We start from the raw sequence: 15,361 nt of genomic DNA on the forward strand, positions 1-15,361 counted from the left end.
GATTCCACGCCGCGACCGCAGAAACCCATCGCAACCTGGCATTAGCCGAGACAGTAGAATCTTCGGGTCGACAAACCCTCCCGCTCATTATGATATCCTAGTAATTGACTACCCGCCCTGAAGAAGCCCTAGGCCGGATGGCCATTTAGAGGGCGAAACACGTGTTGGCTGTACCATCCTTGTTCTTTCCTTAAAGACAAATAAAAGCACTAATTTGTCACCATTTTCTTTTGATATACTTGCATCAATTGGATATTTTATCCCAATCGACCAACAAATCTATACTCTTGCCCGGACACACTGAACTCATCAAATCACCAGCACTAAAGATTCCACAATGGTCCTTCGATGATGTGTGCTTGGGTTATGAGACCTCGTGCCTCATTACGATGTTGGTCGGACGAGTGTCTGACTGCCATCGTAGCGGCATGGAGACCGGCCGACAAGTAGTCGGCGGCTCCACCGGCCATATTATAATTAGGGCTCCCGGTTTTCCGTATTTACGGATTTATACATATAAATACAGACGGAAATCGATATTTCCTTTGTCTGTATTTATATTTATAAACGGTAAAATACGAGTAAATGTTGCCGCGCTAGTCTCCCGCCTCCTGATTCCTGCAAGCAAAAACCCGATGCCTCTGGGTTTCAGCTGACAGGGCAGTATTGTGTAATGTGCTAATTCTTCCAGCAATTGTCGGAGTGGCGATACAGGGGCTCTAGAAGGGGTGAACAACCAACAAAGCCCCATTAACAACCGAATGGTCTTCTAAACACCTGTGAAGTACTGGGGGGGGGGGCGGCGTCTGTGTGAGTGCCCGGAAGCTGAAAGAGAAAAGAGAGGTAGGAGAAGGGGATGAGAGAAGAGGAGACGGAATGCGAAGAAGGACAATCGGAGAAATAAAAGAAGGTGAGAAAGGGAAGCGAAGAAGCAGGAATAAGAAAATATAGGGGGGAGTAAGGAAGAGAGACAGGGTGGAAAGGAGACAAGGCTGGTGGGATGGGAGAGAGAAGGGATGGCAGAAAGCAGGGGTGGATGGGAAAAGGAAAGTGAATGAAGAGGAAAAAATAAAGACCAGAGAACAGAGAGATGGTGAGAGCGTGGGAGGGCGAGGGCAGTGAAAGAAAGCGAGAGGGGAAGAGAGAGAGAAACTAGGAAGAAAGATGATGGTAAAATTGAGCTGGAGGGAGAGGGGGCGGGAAAGACTGGACAGAAGCGAAGCGAGAGAAGACGAGACGGGGAGGGAGATGAGCGAAGAGAAAAGAGAGGTGATAAAAGTGTGAAGCAGAGAGAGGATAGTGCCCCCCCACCTTGCAGGCTCCCTCGGCCCCCAGCGAGGAGGCTCGCTGTGAGTGAATAACAAGTGTCTCCCACTGGAGGGAAACAAGGAAGCGGTTTACAGGGTCCCATGGCAACAGCTTCGGTTTCACTGAGAGACAGGACTGTCACAATGTGGACAGGAGAGACCCCCCTCCGCCCCGCCCACCCCTTTCTGGGGGCCCAGACATCCCTCAAAGGGGTGAAATGGCTAATTTCACTCACAGTGACTGATGACAACGCCCCCACCTCCACCCACCGGAGACAGAGCACCCCATAACTCCTGGAGAAACCCCCCCCAGTTCTCTACTATGGGCGACAGGATGACGTGGAGGTCACGGGGTCATCCTCGCTCCCGTAATGCCCCAGGACATTAGTTCTTCTCCGCGGAATCGGGTTTTCAGAGCTACATTTTTAAAACCGGTAGTTAAATAACTACAGCCGTATGGCTGAGGTCTGAGATTTTTACAGCAGGTACAACCGAGGGTGTGTGTGAAGCTGCGCATTCATTCGGTGAAACGTAGCAAACATTTGCATGAAATGAAGGTTTTTGAACAAAATATTGGCATCTAGTGTGACATTTTCAAATTAGCACATAAAAGGTTTCACAGGCTGCCAACAGGAGGCCGCTTCGAACAAGAAAGGTCTCCGGGCGAGCCATCTTCTGCACAAGGGGCCCCCTGTGTCCAAATGCCATCATTCACAAATTACATATAATGAAATATTCAGAAATCATGTGAATGTTGCTGGTGTGATTACAATTTCGCCCAGGCCTACTAGATTAGTACTTGCACCTTCCTGGTGACTCAATCCTGGCTGACGAAGAACGGACCACATCTCACCTGCGCTGATGTCACTCCGTTGCCTGTCAGTGCTCAATGGTTGGAACTGAAGACAACGTGCCTGATCTGTAACGCATGGCAAGTCGCAAATTAGACAGAACATGTCTCGGAGTTGTGAATTTGGCTTCTGTGCAAGTTCATAGTAAATGTTTCCTGTCTGCCGGCTTCGGAGTGAGGGGTTTATTACATGGTTTTGTTGAGGCCTCTGGGGCGGGTTTCAGAGGGGTGAAGCTCTAACAGAATCTTTTGGTCATTCCAGTACCATCAGCAAATATTGAACGGGTTTTCAGTGGTCTTCACTTCATTAACAAACCAGAAAGAGCCTCAATGCCCTCAAAGTCTCTTGAAATGCACATGTGCTTGTACTACAATGGCAAAGTTTTCAGCTGAATGTATTGTGTTGCCCAATAACAACCGGGCGCAGGTGTGCCTTGTCAATGTAAATAAATGTGGAAAAATACTAGCTGTAGCGTCGCCTTTTGCTTGTGGCAAAAATAAATATGGATAAATACAGAAAAAATGGCCAAAAAATAAATATGGATAAATACAGACGGAAATGGCAAAAAAATAAATACCATAAAACCGGGAGCCCTAATTATAATGTAACTGCCGTGCAGACGGTCGGAAACATGCCTTTTACTATTGCAGGTTGTGCTGCGGCCCGGAAAATGTCCGCAGCACAAGCCGCAATAGTAAAAGGCATGTTTTTAAACATCCATGCACCGTGGTGCCTGGCACATGGTGCATGGATGCTTGGGGGGCACCATATGTGCCCCCCTGGTCACATAACGGAGACCCACAGGAGACAGAGGCCCTGATAGGGGCCCCCAAAGTCCCTTTTCTACAGCCTTTCCTTGGCGGTCGTACCGCCATGAAAAGGCTGTGGGGAGTGGGCATTGTAATTCCTATGGCGGTGCCTGCACAGGCACCGCCTTCATTGTAGGAATTACTGTCCCATGAGCCTGTCAGAGGCGGCGGTCTTTTCCCCTGCCAGCTGCAATCCAACTGCCGATATCATAATCGTCAATTGGACCCTTTCTCTGGTTGTTGGACGGCCTGCCACCGTCGGCCTGTCGGTGGCGGTCCGCCCGACATCCTACTGAGGCCCCTAGTATGACATCATCCACTGGAGGGCGTTCTCTCATCAAGAGCTGTATACTTTCAACTAGCTGATTTCAGGGTGAGAAGCAAGCAGGTTTCAGAGCCCTTTTGTAATTCCCTGCATGGATAAATTCCCTTCATCTAGCCAGTGCCCTGGTGAATATCGTCCCCTGCACTAACCCTGCTGCGTATCCCTACTCCTAGCACACATTCAGCCAGCTCGGTCCCGGTGAGTCTGCAGGTTCATTAGCGGAGGCATGTTTGATCACCTCTGGTCACTGGCGTCCCCCGCTACAGCTGCTGCCGATACAGCAATGAAATAAAAGGCATGGACTTCGCAAGGGCCTTCTCTCGAGGCAGCGACAGATGCAGCCAATATCTGCGGAACAGGAAATTTGACTATTTTTCACCGCACAGACACAGCTCGCGTTTGTGATCAATACTCAGTTGGGCGCCCCTTTGGTGCCCCTACATTTATGGCTCAGAGAAGAATGAATGCTAGTCCAAGCAAAGCATCCAACTGAATTTTATACTTATAATGCGGTTTTTACTTTAGTTTTTTTTTACCTATTTCAGTAAATATTTAGAGATTGTGTAGGTCATACTAAAGTGTGTCAAAAAGTTAAAACCTCTTAGAGCCTCATTCAAAAAACATTTTGGGGAAGTATTACAAAAATCTACATTTAGGGGGAAATTACCCAATCTTATAATTTGGGTGATTTTTCAACCCTGCAGCAGTGGAAAATCACCTAGGTTTGCAGATTTTCTAAGTGAATAAATCTGAATGTTCCCAGGGAAGGGGTCAATCCAAGAGAGGAGGAGAGCGAAAGGGCGCTAAGAAATATAAGGCATGCATACATTTTCAAGTCGAACTTCTAAAGATTGTGAATGAAGAAAAAGGGCAAAATGTACGCAATCGTAGACAGAAAGGAGCGACGCGAAATGGCTTCCATAAGTTCCATTGTTTATGAATCAGGGCCGAACAACGAGGCGCTATGGATGTGTTTTGAAACTTCTACTCAGACCAGGAGTCGCATTTGAAGAATATCGGACAGGGTTCCATCCTCATTACTGCAGGACACAGGCATAGAGGTATTCTAGATGTAACATTCTGGGATTCATTTTGCAGACTAGATGTTTCTTCGTGTCTTGCTCTCTGCCCAATTCGTCTCCTGCAATATGACCTGGTTGTGTCCTGCACGATGCTCTGGTTGTGTCCTGCAATATGACCTGGTTGTGTCCTGCACGAAGCCCTGGTTGTGTCCTGCAATATGACCTGGTTGTGTCCTGCAATGTGACCTGGTTGTGTCCTGCAATGTGACCTGGTTGTGTCCTGCACGATGCTCTGGTTGTGTCTTGCACTGTGCCCTGTTTGTGTCATGCACTGTGCCCCAGTTGTGTCGTGCACTGTGTCTAGTTTGTGGCCTGCACTGTGCACTGTTTGTGGCCTGCACTGTGCACTGTTGGCGTCCTGCGCTGTGTCCTTTTTGCATCCTGCGCTGTGTCCTTTTTGCATCCTGCGCTGTGTCCTGTTTGCATCCTGCGCTGTGTCCTGTTTGCGTCCTGCGCTGTGCCTTGTTTGCGTCCTGCGCTGTGCCTTGTTTGCGTCCTGAGCTGTGACCTGTTTCCATCCTGCACTGTGTCGTGAGTGTGTCCTGCACTGTGTCCTGTTTGTATCCTGCACTCTGTTCAGTGTGTGTCCTGTGTCTTGCACTGTCTCGTTTGTGTCCTGCATTTAGCCCTGTGTCCTACACTGTGTCTTGTTTGTGACCTGCACTGTGTCCTGTTTGTGTTCTACACTGTGCCCTGTTTGTGTCCTGCATTGTGTCCTGTTTGTTTCCTGCACATGTTCTGTTTGATTATCCTGCACTGTGCCATGTTTGTATCCTGCACTGTGCCCTGTTTGTGTGTCCTGCACTGTGACCTGCACTGTGTCCTGTTTGTGTCCTGCATTGTGCCCTGTTCGTGTTCCGTACTGTGTCCTGTTTGTTTCCTGTACTGTGCCCTGTTTGTGTCCTATACTGTTTCCTGTTTGTGTCCCCCACTTTGACCTGCACTGTGTCCTGCTTGTGTCCTACACTGTGCCTTGTTTGTGTCCAGCATTGTGTCCTGTTCGTGTCCTGAACTGTGCCCTGTTTGTGGCCTGCACTGTGTCCTGTTGTGTCTGATACTGTGCCATGTTTGTGTCTCGTTTGTATCCAGCACTATGTTCCATTTGTGTGCCCTGCATTATGTCGTGCATTGTGTCTTCTTTCTATCCTGCACTGTGTCCTGTATGTGTGTTGCACTGTATCCTGTTTGTGTACTATATTGTTTGTGACCTGCACTGTGTCCTGTTTGTGACCTGTTTGTGTCCTATAGTGTTTAGTGTTTGTGTTCTGCACTGTGTTCTGTTTGTGAGCTGAACTGTGTCCTACATTGTGCCCTGTTTGTTGTCCATATTGTGTCCTATTTTTTATCCTGCACTGTGCCGTTTGTGTGTGCTGCATTGTGTCATCCAGTGTCCTGGTTTTATCCAGCAATATGTCATGTTTGTTTGTCCTGTATTGTGTCTTGTTTGTGTCCTGCATAGTGTCCTGCTTGTTTCCTGCACTATGCCCTAATTGTGTGTCCTGTTTGTGCCCCGCATTGTGTCCTATTTGTATCCTGCACTGTGTCCTGTTGGTATGTCCTGCATTGTGTTGTGCACTGTGTCCTGTTTGTATCCTGCAATGTTTCCTATTTTTAGGTTTCGCGCTGTACTTGTGAAATCTATTATATTTAATGTAAGTCTTAAAAGGGACTTACATCAAGCCCTTACTTTTCATTTGTTTCTGTGCTAGTCACTTACTTTTCCTCTGTTTCTATTGGTTGTAGCATACTATTTCCTGTTGTTCCTCATGTGTTTCTCTTATCAGTGTCCCATTGCCAAAGTACTCCTTTTCATCTACTTTTGTCAAACTTTTTTTTTAGGTTTTGCCTGTAAAGAGCTTGTACTGTGCTTGTTTTGATTATCCTCCACCCGTTACCTAAGCTCCCCATGGCTGCACGCATTTGTTCCCTCTATTTTACATAGTGCAAACTCCACCCTAAGGTATTGGAGAGCTTTAAACGAGCACCAGTGCATTACAGATGGTATACACGTTCCTAAACAACAGCACAACAATGTATAGTAATCAGTGAGTTGAAGTTTACCATAGCAAGGAAGCTGTCAATGTGACCTTAACTCTCTTTCTGTAAAACTTTTCATTTCCTGCGCGTGCATTGCACTCCTTCTGCCACGGCTTTACTCGCTGCCATGAGCCTCTTTCTTGCATGATTGCTCGATACACTGATTCTGCATAATTTTCTGCTCTATGTCTGTTTGGCTGGGACGCCTGTTACACTTTGACATCAGGCTGTTGCAGAGATGTGGAAGGAAATACCGGACAGATGCTACGGGCCCCAATTGACGGCGCAAAATGCTTGACCTCCGGTGAGAATTATGGGGCTTGCAACGTCTAACCAACACTGAAGTGCATGGCTGCTAAAACATGCAGCCGAGAGGACCAAAGGAATAGCAATAGGCTCGTTGTTGCAATAAATTGCGTTTAGTACGTGTAATCTGCAACACTCCTGGCCCTCATAATTACGCTATTGGTGGTGGCCTTGTTATAAAGTCAGTGGGCGAGAAAGCTCTTAAGAGTTGATATGTTTGTCATCTTGGAAGCTGGGTTATGTAAGAGGGTTTTGTTCCCACATGAGTGGAGCAAGTTTTGATGGTCTCCAGGTATTTATTGTCCGTTCCCTCACTCAGGGTGCTGGGCTCTGCAGAGAATGGCTACACATTTAGGGGGTGGGGAGTGGGCAGTCAAATTAGAAGGAAAGGGGCCGGAGTTTTTGCTCTTGCAGTTGCAGAGTGCCTCACCACTATATGAGGCCTTGTTTTTAGCTCGTTGTCTTATATGGTCATTCGAATCTCCCGACATTACCTCTAAGGACCAAAAATAATCCCAAGCTGCGGGCAGCTATCTAATTTATACATCCCCGACCCCACACAAATTGGTTACCAAACTATACGCCTTCACTCTAACGTCCACAGCTGTCTCCACGGACCGGGCGAGTGCGGCATGGGGTGCGGACCTTGGCATGGACATTGCGCAGGCTGACTGGCTTTACTGTTGTAATCAAACGAAGAAACTGTCACCAAATTACTGATTGCAGCTGATACATTTTAAGTACTTGCACCGACTGTACCGCACCCCTGTTCAGCTCCACAAGCTGGGGCTCATAACTAGTGACTCCTGCATGCATTGCGCTGCCCCCGCTGCGGACTTTGCGCATCTAACATGGTTATACCCTAAGGTTTCCGAGTTCTGGCAGGCGGTGTGCTCCATCATCTCTAACATCACTGGCACCACGGTGCACCCTGACCCCCCATGTGTCTTCTAGGGTTTGTTAAATTCTGTCCAGACCCTTCTCGCCGCCTGACTGCTATGCTGCTGGTCCTGGCCAGATGTAGGGTGGTCATGTGTTGGGGTCGTAGACCTGCTCCTAAGGTCGAGAGTTGGCTGGAGGACGCCGCTAGGTGCCAGACTTTGCTATCGGAGTTCTGGGATCTCTTACCTGCCAAGTCCCGTCCAGCTGATATTTGGGGTCCTCTGGTGACCTATCTCCTCGCCCGCTCCCCTCCCAGCGGCGCAGCCTCTCCCGCGCTCCCCGCCATCACCCCGCCCGCGGTGGTCGCCGGTGCTGGTCAGTGATCGCCCTGTCCTCTTTCGTTCCCCCCCGCCTTGTGATATGCACCCCCTATGCTGTGGCCAAGTCTGTGATCCCCTTGGGGGAAGGGACCCCCCGTGAAGTAATGATGTGACTGTAGCCTCTAATGTTTTCTTGTTGCTGGCAGAGTGCAGTTGATTTTGATTCCATAAGTCCTGACTTGTACAACACTGTGTCCTTAGATTTACTATGTAGCACAATGTAATGTGTCTGTATTGACTATCCTTAATAAAGGTTTTGAAAAGTTAAAAAAAAAAAGCTGCGGGCAGCTGAGTGCGGAGAGCCATACCGCCATCTGCTTGTAGTGAAGGTGGCAGGGCTGTATGTGTTTGTAGGCCGTAGCTCTGCCTGCTCCAGTGCGGCTGGAGCACAGCATCTCTCAGTCCGGTTTCAAGTGCTGTAAGTACCATGACCTGCTTCTCTTACACGCAGTATTTCTCTTTGTTTCACTCCTGTCTCCACGCTGCTAGGCCTGAACCCAGGACGTATCCAGCTCCCAATGTCAACCCTACGTCCTCTCGAGGGAACCCATATGATGGGAGCCCAATCCCTGCTCCCGAGCCCGTGGAAGTATCACATGGAAGGCACATACATCATGCGGCACGGGATGAGTGGGCTTGTTCTGCATCCCCTCTCTTCCTGCCTTTCTTTGCTTCCATCCTATGGTCCTCTTAAGCCTTTCATTTTTCTCCCCTGCATCCATGCTCTATTGCCCTATGGCCTCCTTCCATCGGGTATTCCTTCCAGCCGCTTCATTTCTCTCTCCTTCCCTTCCTTCACTCATTTCTCTTTTCCTTATCTCCTTCCTTTCTCTTCATTATTTCCATCGCCCTTTCTCCCTATTTACTTCCACTATCCCTTCCACCTATCTTCCTTTCTGCTTCCCTATCTTTCTTCATTTCTTCCTTCTTTCGCTTCTTAATCCCCTCTTCACTCCTTGATCCTATACTCAGCCTTCTTTAATCCCCACTACTTCACCCCTTATTTCTCCTTCACTTACTTCATTCACTCATACCTTGCCCTTTCGCCTTTGACTGAGTCCTTTCTTTCTTTTTCTTCTTCCTTTCACTGCCCCTCTGCTTTCTCTCCTATCTTTCTTTCCTCTCCTTCTCTCCCTCACTCACATCCTCCCATCTTTCCTACTTACTCTTAATTCCTTCCCCCTTGCCACACTTCCTAACATAACGTGTATTTGTAAAGTGCACGTTCACCCATAGGTCTCTTGGCGCTGAATAACAGATGTTTATTGTTACCCAACTCAATGGTACTCATTTTATCGACCTCAGATGGATGAAAGGCCGAGTGGACCCGCCGGGATTTGAACCTGTGACCATAAGGTCGAACACAGGTCCCTGCAGTGGATGCATTAGTCCACTGAGCCGCAGACCCTTATCTCTCTATCACATCATTCCTTCCTATGTCAACCGACCTAATCCCTTCCTTTTTCCCCTTCCCCCCATCCTTCTATTCCTCCCGCACTCACTTCCTTCCTTCAACTGCTGTGCAACACTAAAAAACACTGACAAAGCTAACAGATTTTGCATAGGCGAGACCTATTGGCTTTGCCAATGCTTGTTTTGTCCTGCACTGTGTCCTGCACCACTAATTGTTTCTATGCACGTCATGCGGAGGGAATGAACGCGGAATGACGTGCGAAGAGTAGGCCTGGGCAAAAATTTCGTTCCGTTCGCGGAAATTGCGATAATTTGACATTTTTGCGTTCCGCGGAGAGCGCGAAAATGTCAAAAATTCCGGTTTCCGCAGCTTGGCGATAATTTGTTTCTTGCTCGCGCTGTAAAATGATACATTCTCGCGCGCGCGCGATCGCCTTACCTGAATCCCTGCGTTCGCCGACAAGTTTTCTTGATCCGGTCGCGTTCTCCATGAGATGTTGTATTGTTTTTAGCCATTTGCGCTGTCTCGCGACAGTTCGCGCCCGCAGTGACGTCATGCGTCGCGCGATCACGTCTTTCTTCTCGCGATCATGCACCGCGAGAACAACTCAAAACAAGATGGCCGCGCCCGCAAGCAGCCACATGGGTAAGTTGGCGACCCGCAACCATGCAGAAAATCGCGCGAACATGCCGGAAAAAAACTTCCGCATCTTCGCGATATTTCTGCTTGTTTGCGATAATTTTAAACATTCTCGCGATAATTTGCGAAGGTTAATTCCGCAAATTCCGCCCACCCCTAGCGAAGAGTGACATTTAAGTGATGCTTAGTGCTGCTGGTCACAAGGGGGTGCATAAGGTATTTTCAGGGACAGCATAAACGCATCCAAAGGATGCTCCCTCCTCCTTGCACATCTGTGATCAGGTCTTAAATGATTTCAGCATTTGATGTAAAGCACAGTTTTCAATATTATTACATTCGACGCTTCGTGCTTCGATAGTCTTGCAAAAGTACAACCTTAAACCCGCTCTGGGGCTGCCTGGCCACAAAGTATTGTGTTGAGGGGGCGCTGACTCCTTCCAGTGCTCCAGTGGTGAGGCAAAGTCACAGCACAGAGGCGCACCCCGCTTTCCGGGAATTGCCCCGCACTGTATTCACAGCAGGTCTGACTCATAGAAGTAAATCTGGGAGCGCAGGCGTCGATGCTCGTCACAGGTGTGTTCTAGATTTCTGATTCACATAAGTCGGTACTTCATGGATTTAAAGCCCTGCACAGTCAGCTATTATATCCCTAAATTTAAAGTGCATTTTGTAATTAAAAATATGTCTCATGTTTTTGCAGGAGTAAGTTTCAATGTGTTTCTAGGATGGAAAGTGGTAAGCAACTATCTACATTTGTGGCTGTTCTCATGCTTTCCCGTGGTCGTTTTATCTCTACTAACAGCAACTCACTCATGCTGAACATCCCGATTCTACAATAAGAATTTTTCTATTCAGTTGTGGAAATCATGTTTCTTACACTTGCAACCGACACCGCTCAGCATAGACATCAGATTCACAAAAATATGGTAGATTTACTCCTGTAGATATACTCCTACATTTGGAGTAAATTAAGAAGAGGATGGTTACATAGAAACATTGACCCTTATGTTTTGACTGCAGCGACCCTGTAGTCTTAGGTTCTAATCTACAGACGAAGCAAGCCCCACCAGCTATCATGTCTCAGCAGTGCCAGGTATCGGACACTAACACACGCGTGTACACTGTGGAATCTAGCATAGGTCTAGTAGGCCAAGACAGGTGTGTCTCTCCCTCCCCTTAGAAAGTCATCTTGGATTTTTGTGGTCCACAGCTTGACATGGAACCAGGCACTTATGGCGACTCATAGGGAAGAAGGGTCTGGAAAAGTATCCTTAGGCTGTACTATTTTAAGGATGCTGAACGTTTGCAGCACGTGCTAGAGTTCTGGAAGTTTTAAACCTTACACTGCTAAGAAGGTACATTTTATAGAGAAAGTTCTGTGTGCAGATAAGCATGCAGCAAAATGGTCCCATGTGAAAATATAGACTGTAACAACAAAGGGGATTTTAGAATTTGAAGGATGCAGCATATCTGCAAAAACATGGCAGATTCCCCTTCTGCCAAACTCTTAATACCCCCAGAGACTACTAAAATAAACACTCAGAAATGAAAACTTCAAAACAAAGACCATGTCAAAAAATCTATCGACAAACATTCGCCGTGGTAAAAATGATCAATCCCAGCCACACTCAATTCCAGCCTACTGAATTAAAATATTATTTTATAACCAATCCTAGCTCCTTTTGGAGGAAGTGCTCAACGGTGGTATTAGGCGCTGGCCAAAGTTTTATTAGGTAGATACGTTTGTAAGGTGTTTATTGTTGCAATATACTAATACTAATGTATGTATTTAAACCTTGGTCTTCTTGGTCTAAAGCCAGCTTTCGGACCACGTGTCCTCCTTTAAATTTTCCAAATCCTTACTAGGTCATCACATTTCTTAAATCTACAAATCATTGCACAGAAGCACTTGAAAATCGCAAGGGTAAACAATAGAAATATGCTGGAAACAGCTGTTGTCACCTGGCCATCTGCTTGTAGGCTTCTTCTGCCACCGCGAAGATATGAGGATCCATGTCACCCATGTTTTGGCCCATGTACGCGTAGATGACATCTTCTCCATATATTGGCAACTGTTCGTACGGATTTATGGCAACAAGCACAATACCTAAAGAAAAAACATTGGTTACTAGCACCTGAATCCTAGTAACTAGAGGGCCCTTTTAAGACATACAGGGGCACAGTAGCTCAATTAGAGAGGTTTATTAAGCTGGCCTGTCTGCTCACCCTGGCAACTCACTACAAGCTCCAGCTTATCACACCTCCACAATCCGGATTCTGGAAGTGGAAGCCTCAGTTGCCAAGATACAGCATCAGAACCAAGTATATTCAGTATATAACAGGCCCCACACCCATGTGATGAACAATAACTAAACAATACCAAAAACATAAATCAGCAACTAGTTCCAGTCAGTGCTGCAAAGTACATCACGTTCAAACCACATTGTACCAGCGAATAAAGAAAGAACAAGGAGGAAAACAGGTCAGAAGACAAGAAAGCAGATAGGGCTGGGATAAAGGGGTGGGTGAGAAATTATGGCCAGTGTTACAATGAAAAAGAGCCCGTTGGTCAATGACGTCACAATAGATCTCAAAACCTAAACTGACATCATCACAAATTTTTTTTTAAATGCTTCTTGTTGATGATTGTTAGTGATGCAGGACTAAGAGAGCCTTTTCCTATACACTGGGTGCCTGTTGTGTAGGGTAAATTTCCTTTAAATGTGATGTAACATTGAGTATTTGCATAAGGTTTGTTGTAACAAAACATCAAAAATAACGTGTATGTGCACATGCATCTTTCGTACTGTGTTCTTCAGCGCGCTGTCTTGAGTGTTCCAGATTCCTGACCCTGGAATCTCAGGACAGTTGCTGGGGAAGACAGGAGCAAGGAAGATTCCTGCCGACTCTCCTGTGATGGTGCTTCAACTTTACTAAATCCTACTTAATTATTTCGTCTAGCCTTGGATTTATCATTACAGTGCCCCTATAAGAAAAAGGTTAGGGTTTGGGTAAATGGTAGGTAGAGTTAGGAATGCAATAATATGTTCTGGCTCACAAAGAGTTTGACATGTTACCAGCTGGGCACAGAGTCCCCTCAGCACAAGGTCTGACTCTCTACTGCCCCACTACAGCGCGGATAGTATCATTCCAATGCTGTCCCTCACCGGAGGTGACGCATCACAATACAGGGCAGGGTATGGGTGATTGGAAGGGTTAGGGTTAAAGGTGAACGTGGAGCTGAGTGTAGCACCAACAATAGATCTAGAGATGTAGAAATTAAATGTACCAAATATGGTATGAACCCAGCACATAAACATTCTCCAGTCTTCTGCACTTCATTCGAACCAGATGTTATCCAGACTAAATACTTGTGCTATTTGCATAGACGAGAGAGACCAGAATACATACTTTATGGTCCGCATTATGAGTGCCCTCTTAAAATGCAGTCCCTGCGCAAACACCTGTTTGAGCATGGATCACAATATAACTGGAGCGATGTTCATCACATCTGGGATATTGCACCTCATGCAAAAAAGTTCACACTTCTGGTAGAATTTACTAAAGGTAAAGTGCCTGGATATTATCATTACATGGAGCAGTTCTTCTGTCCCCTGGTCATGAAACAGGTTAAGAGAGAGGTGAATTGGGCTTCTCATGTCTCACAATCCCAATTATATCTGCAACCAAAAAAACGAGTAGATAATCAGGGACTGTGTGAAAGATGAAATAACAAGACTTCCGAACCAAGGGCCTCATTACGATGCTGGTCGGACACCGTGGCGAAAGCAGGAACGCCGGACTACTAGTCGGCGGTCCAGCTTTCCGCATTACAATGAGACCGCAATGTGATTGCGGTCGCAAAGTGTATACTTTGTATTGCAGCGTGTGCTGCGGACTGCAGCACATGCCGCTGTACAAAACATACACATCTAACTTATCCCTGCACTATGTGGATATGTAGGGGGCACCATAGGTGCCCCCATATCGGAGAGCCAACGAAGGGGTGCCCGCTACGGACCCCCAAGTCACTTTCCACCTGCCTTTTCATAGCAGGTTAACCACCATGAAGCGGCCAGCGGAAAGGAGATTGTAATCCCTACGGCGGTGCCTGAGCACGCGCCACCACCATTGTAGGGATTGCAGTCCCTCCGACGCTCCGACGGGCTGCCTGAGCCCGTCGGATGCGTGGCCATCAGTCTCTTCACCCGTCCTCCATCCGCCCGCCATCATAATGTGGCCGTCAGTCCTGCAGGGTCCAATGGCGGTGGGACCGCCACTGACGGCCTGATGGTGGCGGTCCCACCACCATCATAATGAGGCCCCAAGTTCGGTGCAGGACAATGGGAGAGGGCAAGGATAGCAGGGACACAAACATAAACCAAGACAAATCCACAATCACACCTTACGCAAAACGAGCAAATTGCTCGAAGCTCGCATTTCTTGAAGTAAATTATGGAGTTATTATTAATCTGGTAACAATGTCCACCTCTTCAACAGGTTGTGAAAAAGACAACCCCACTAACCTTTTTAACTTGCATTACATAGACGGAGAATGGAATCCGCACAGCCCTTGAAAAGTACAATACAATTCAATTTAGAAAATAGTGTCTTACCAGCAGCAAATCATTTACGCAGGGCTGTACCCGCTGTGTTAATAAATCCTGAACACATTAAAGATGTTGAAATAGTATTGGCCTGAATCAGCTCAAAGGGGGGAGGCTATGAACATCCTGGGTAGACCCACCTACAAAAGGTGATGAAAGTGGGGTGAATATCCCAAAAAGTAGTTGGGGGAGTAGGTGTAAGGTTCCTGTACAGAGAAAAATATTTCCCAATGGAAACCGAAAAAGAACTTCAAACTACCAATGCACTTCTGCATTACATTTGTGCATGTGGTATGGTAGACTTGGTACATTTCCATATAAATTAAAGTATACGCAATTAAATGCAACTGGTCACCTGTAACGGCGGCTGGTTCCCAGGAGCAGTCGTGTAATTCTTTCAAATGCATGAAAGTTGGAAATTCATGCAACGTTTAGGAGTAAACATTTGACTCTCCTGACTGCACCAGTGAGAATCAGACCCATTTGTAAATTGAGTCAGGACAGGATGTGTTTATATTGCCTCTCCCTGGTGTGTATGTGCCATGTTCTAATGTTCATTCAACAAGAAAAGACAATCTGGAGAGAACATCTCATCAGTTAAGCCTTTCGGCAGCCATCTTGGACAGGCAGCACATGTGCCATGCAGGTAGGATAGAAACAAGCCAACTCTCGAGGGATTCCTTTCAGCTTTTACTGCAGGAAATGTGGAATTACAGACCATT

The 15,361-nt window shown here is 46.9% G+C and overlaps 1 protein-coding gene across 2 annotated transcripts in view; it reads right to left on the minus strand.

Annotated features, from left to right (window-relative positions):
* Nucleotides 1-15,361, minus strand: part of MYO5B (myosin VB) — a 1,021,014-nt gene that overhangs the window by 659,800 nt on the left and 345,853 nt on the right. For both annotated transcript variants that reach the window (XM_085629682.1, XM_085629691.1), the window contains exon 4: nt 11,995-12,139. In XM_085629682.1, coding sequence (XP_085485808.1) covers nt 11,995-12,139 — 145 coding nt within the window. The remainder of the gene's footprint in view (nt 1-11,994; nt 12,140-15,361) is intronic.

The sequence above is a fragment of the Triturus cristatus genome, chromosome 2_1, assembly GCF_964204655.1.
Source record: "Triturus cristatus chromosome 2_1, aTriCri1.1, whole genome shotgun sequence".
Lineage (NCBI taxonomy): Eukaryota > Metazoa > Chordata > Amphibia > Caudata > Salamandridae > Triturus > Triturus cristatus.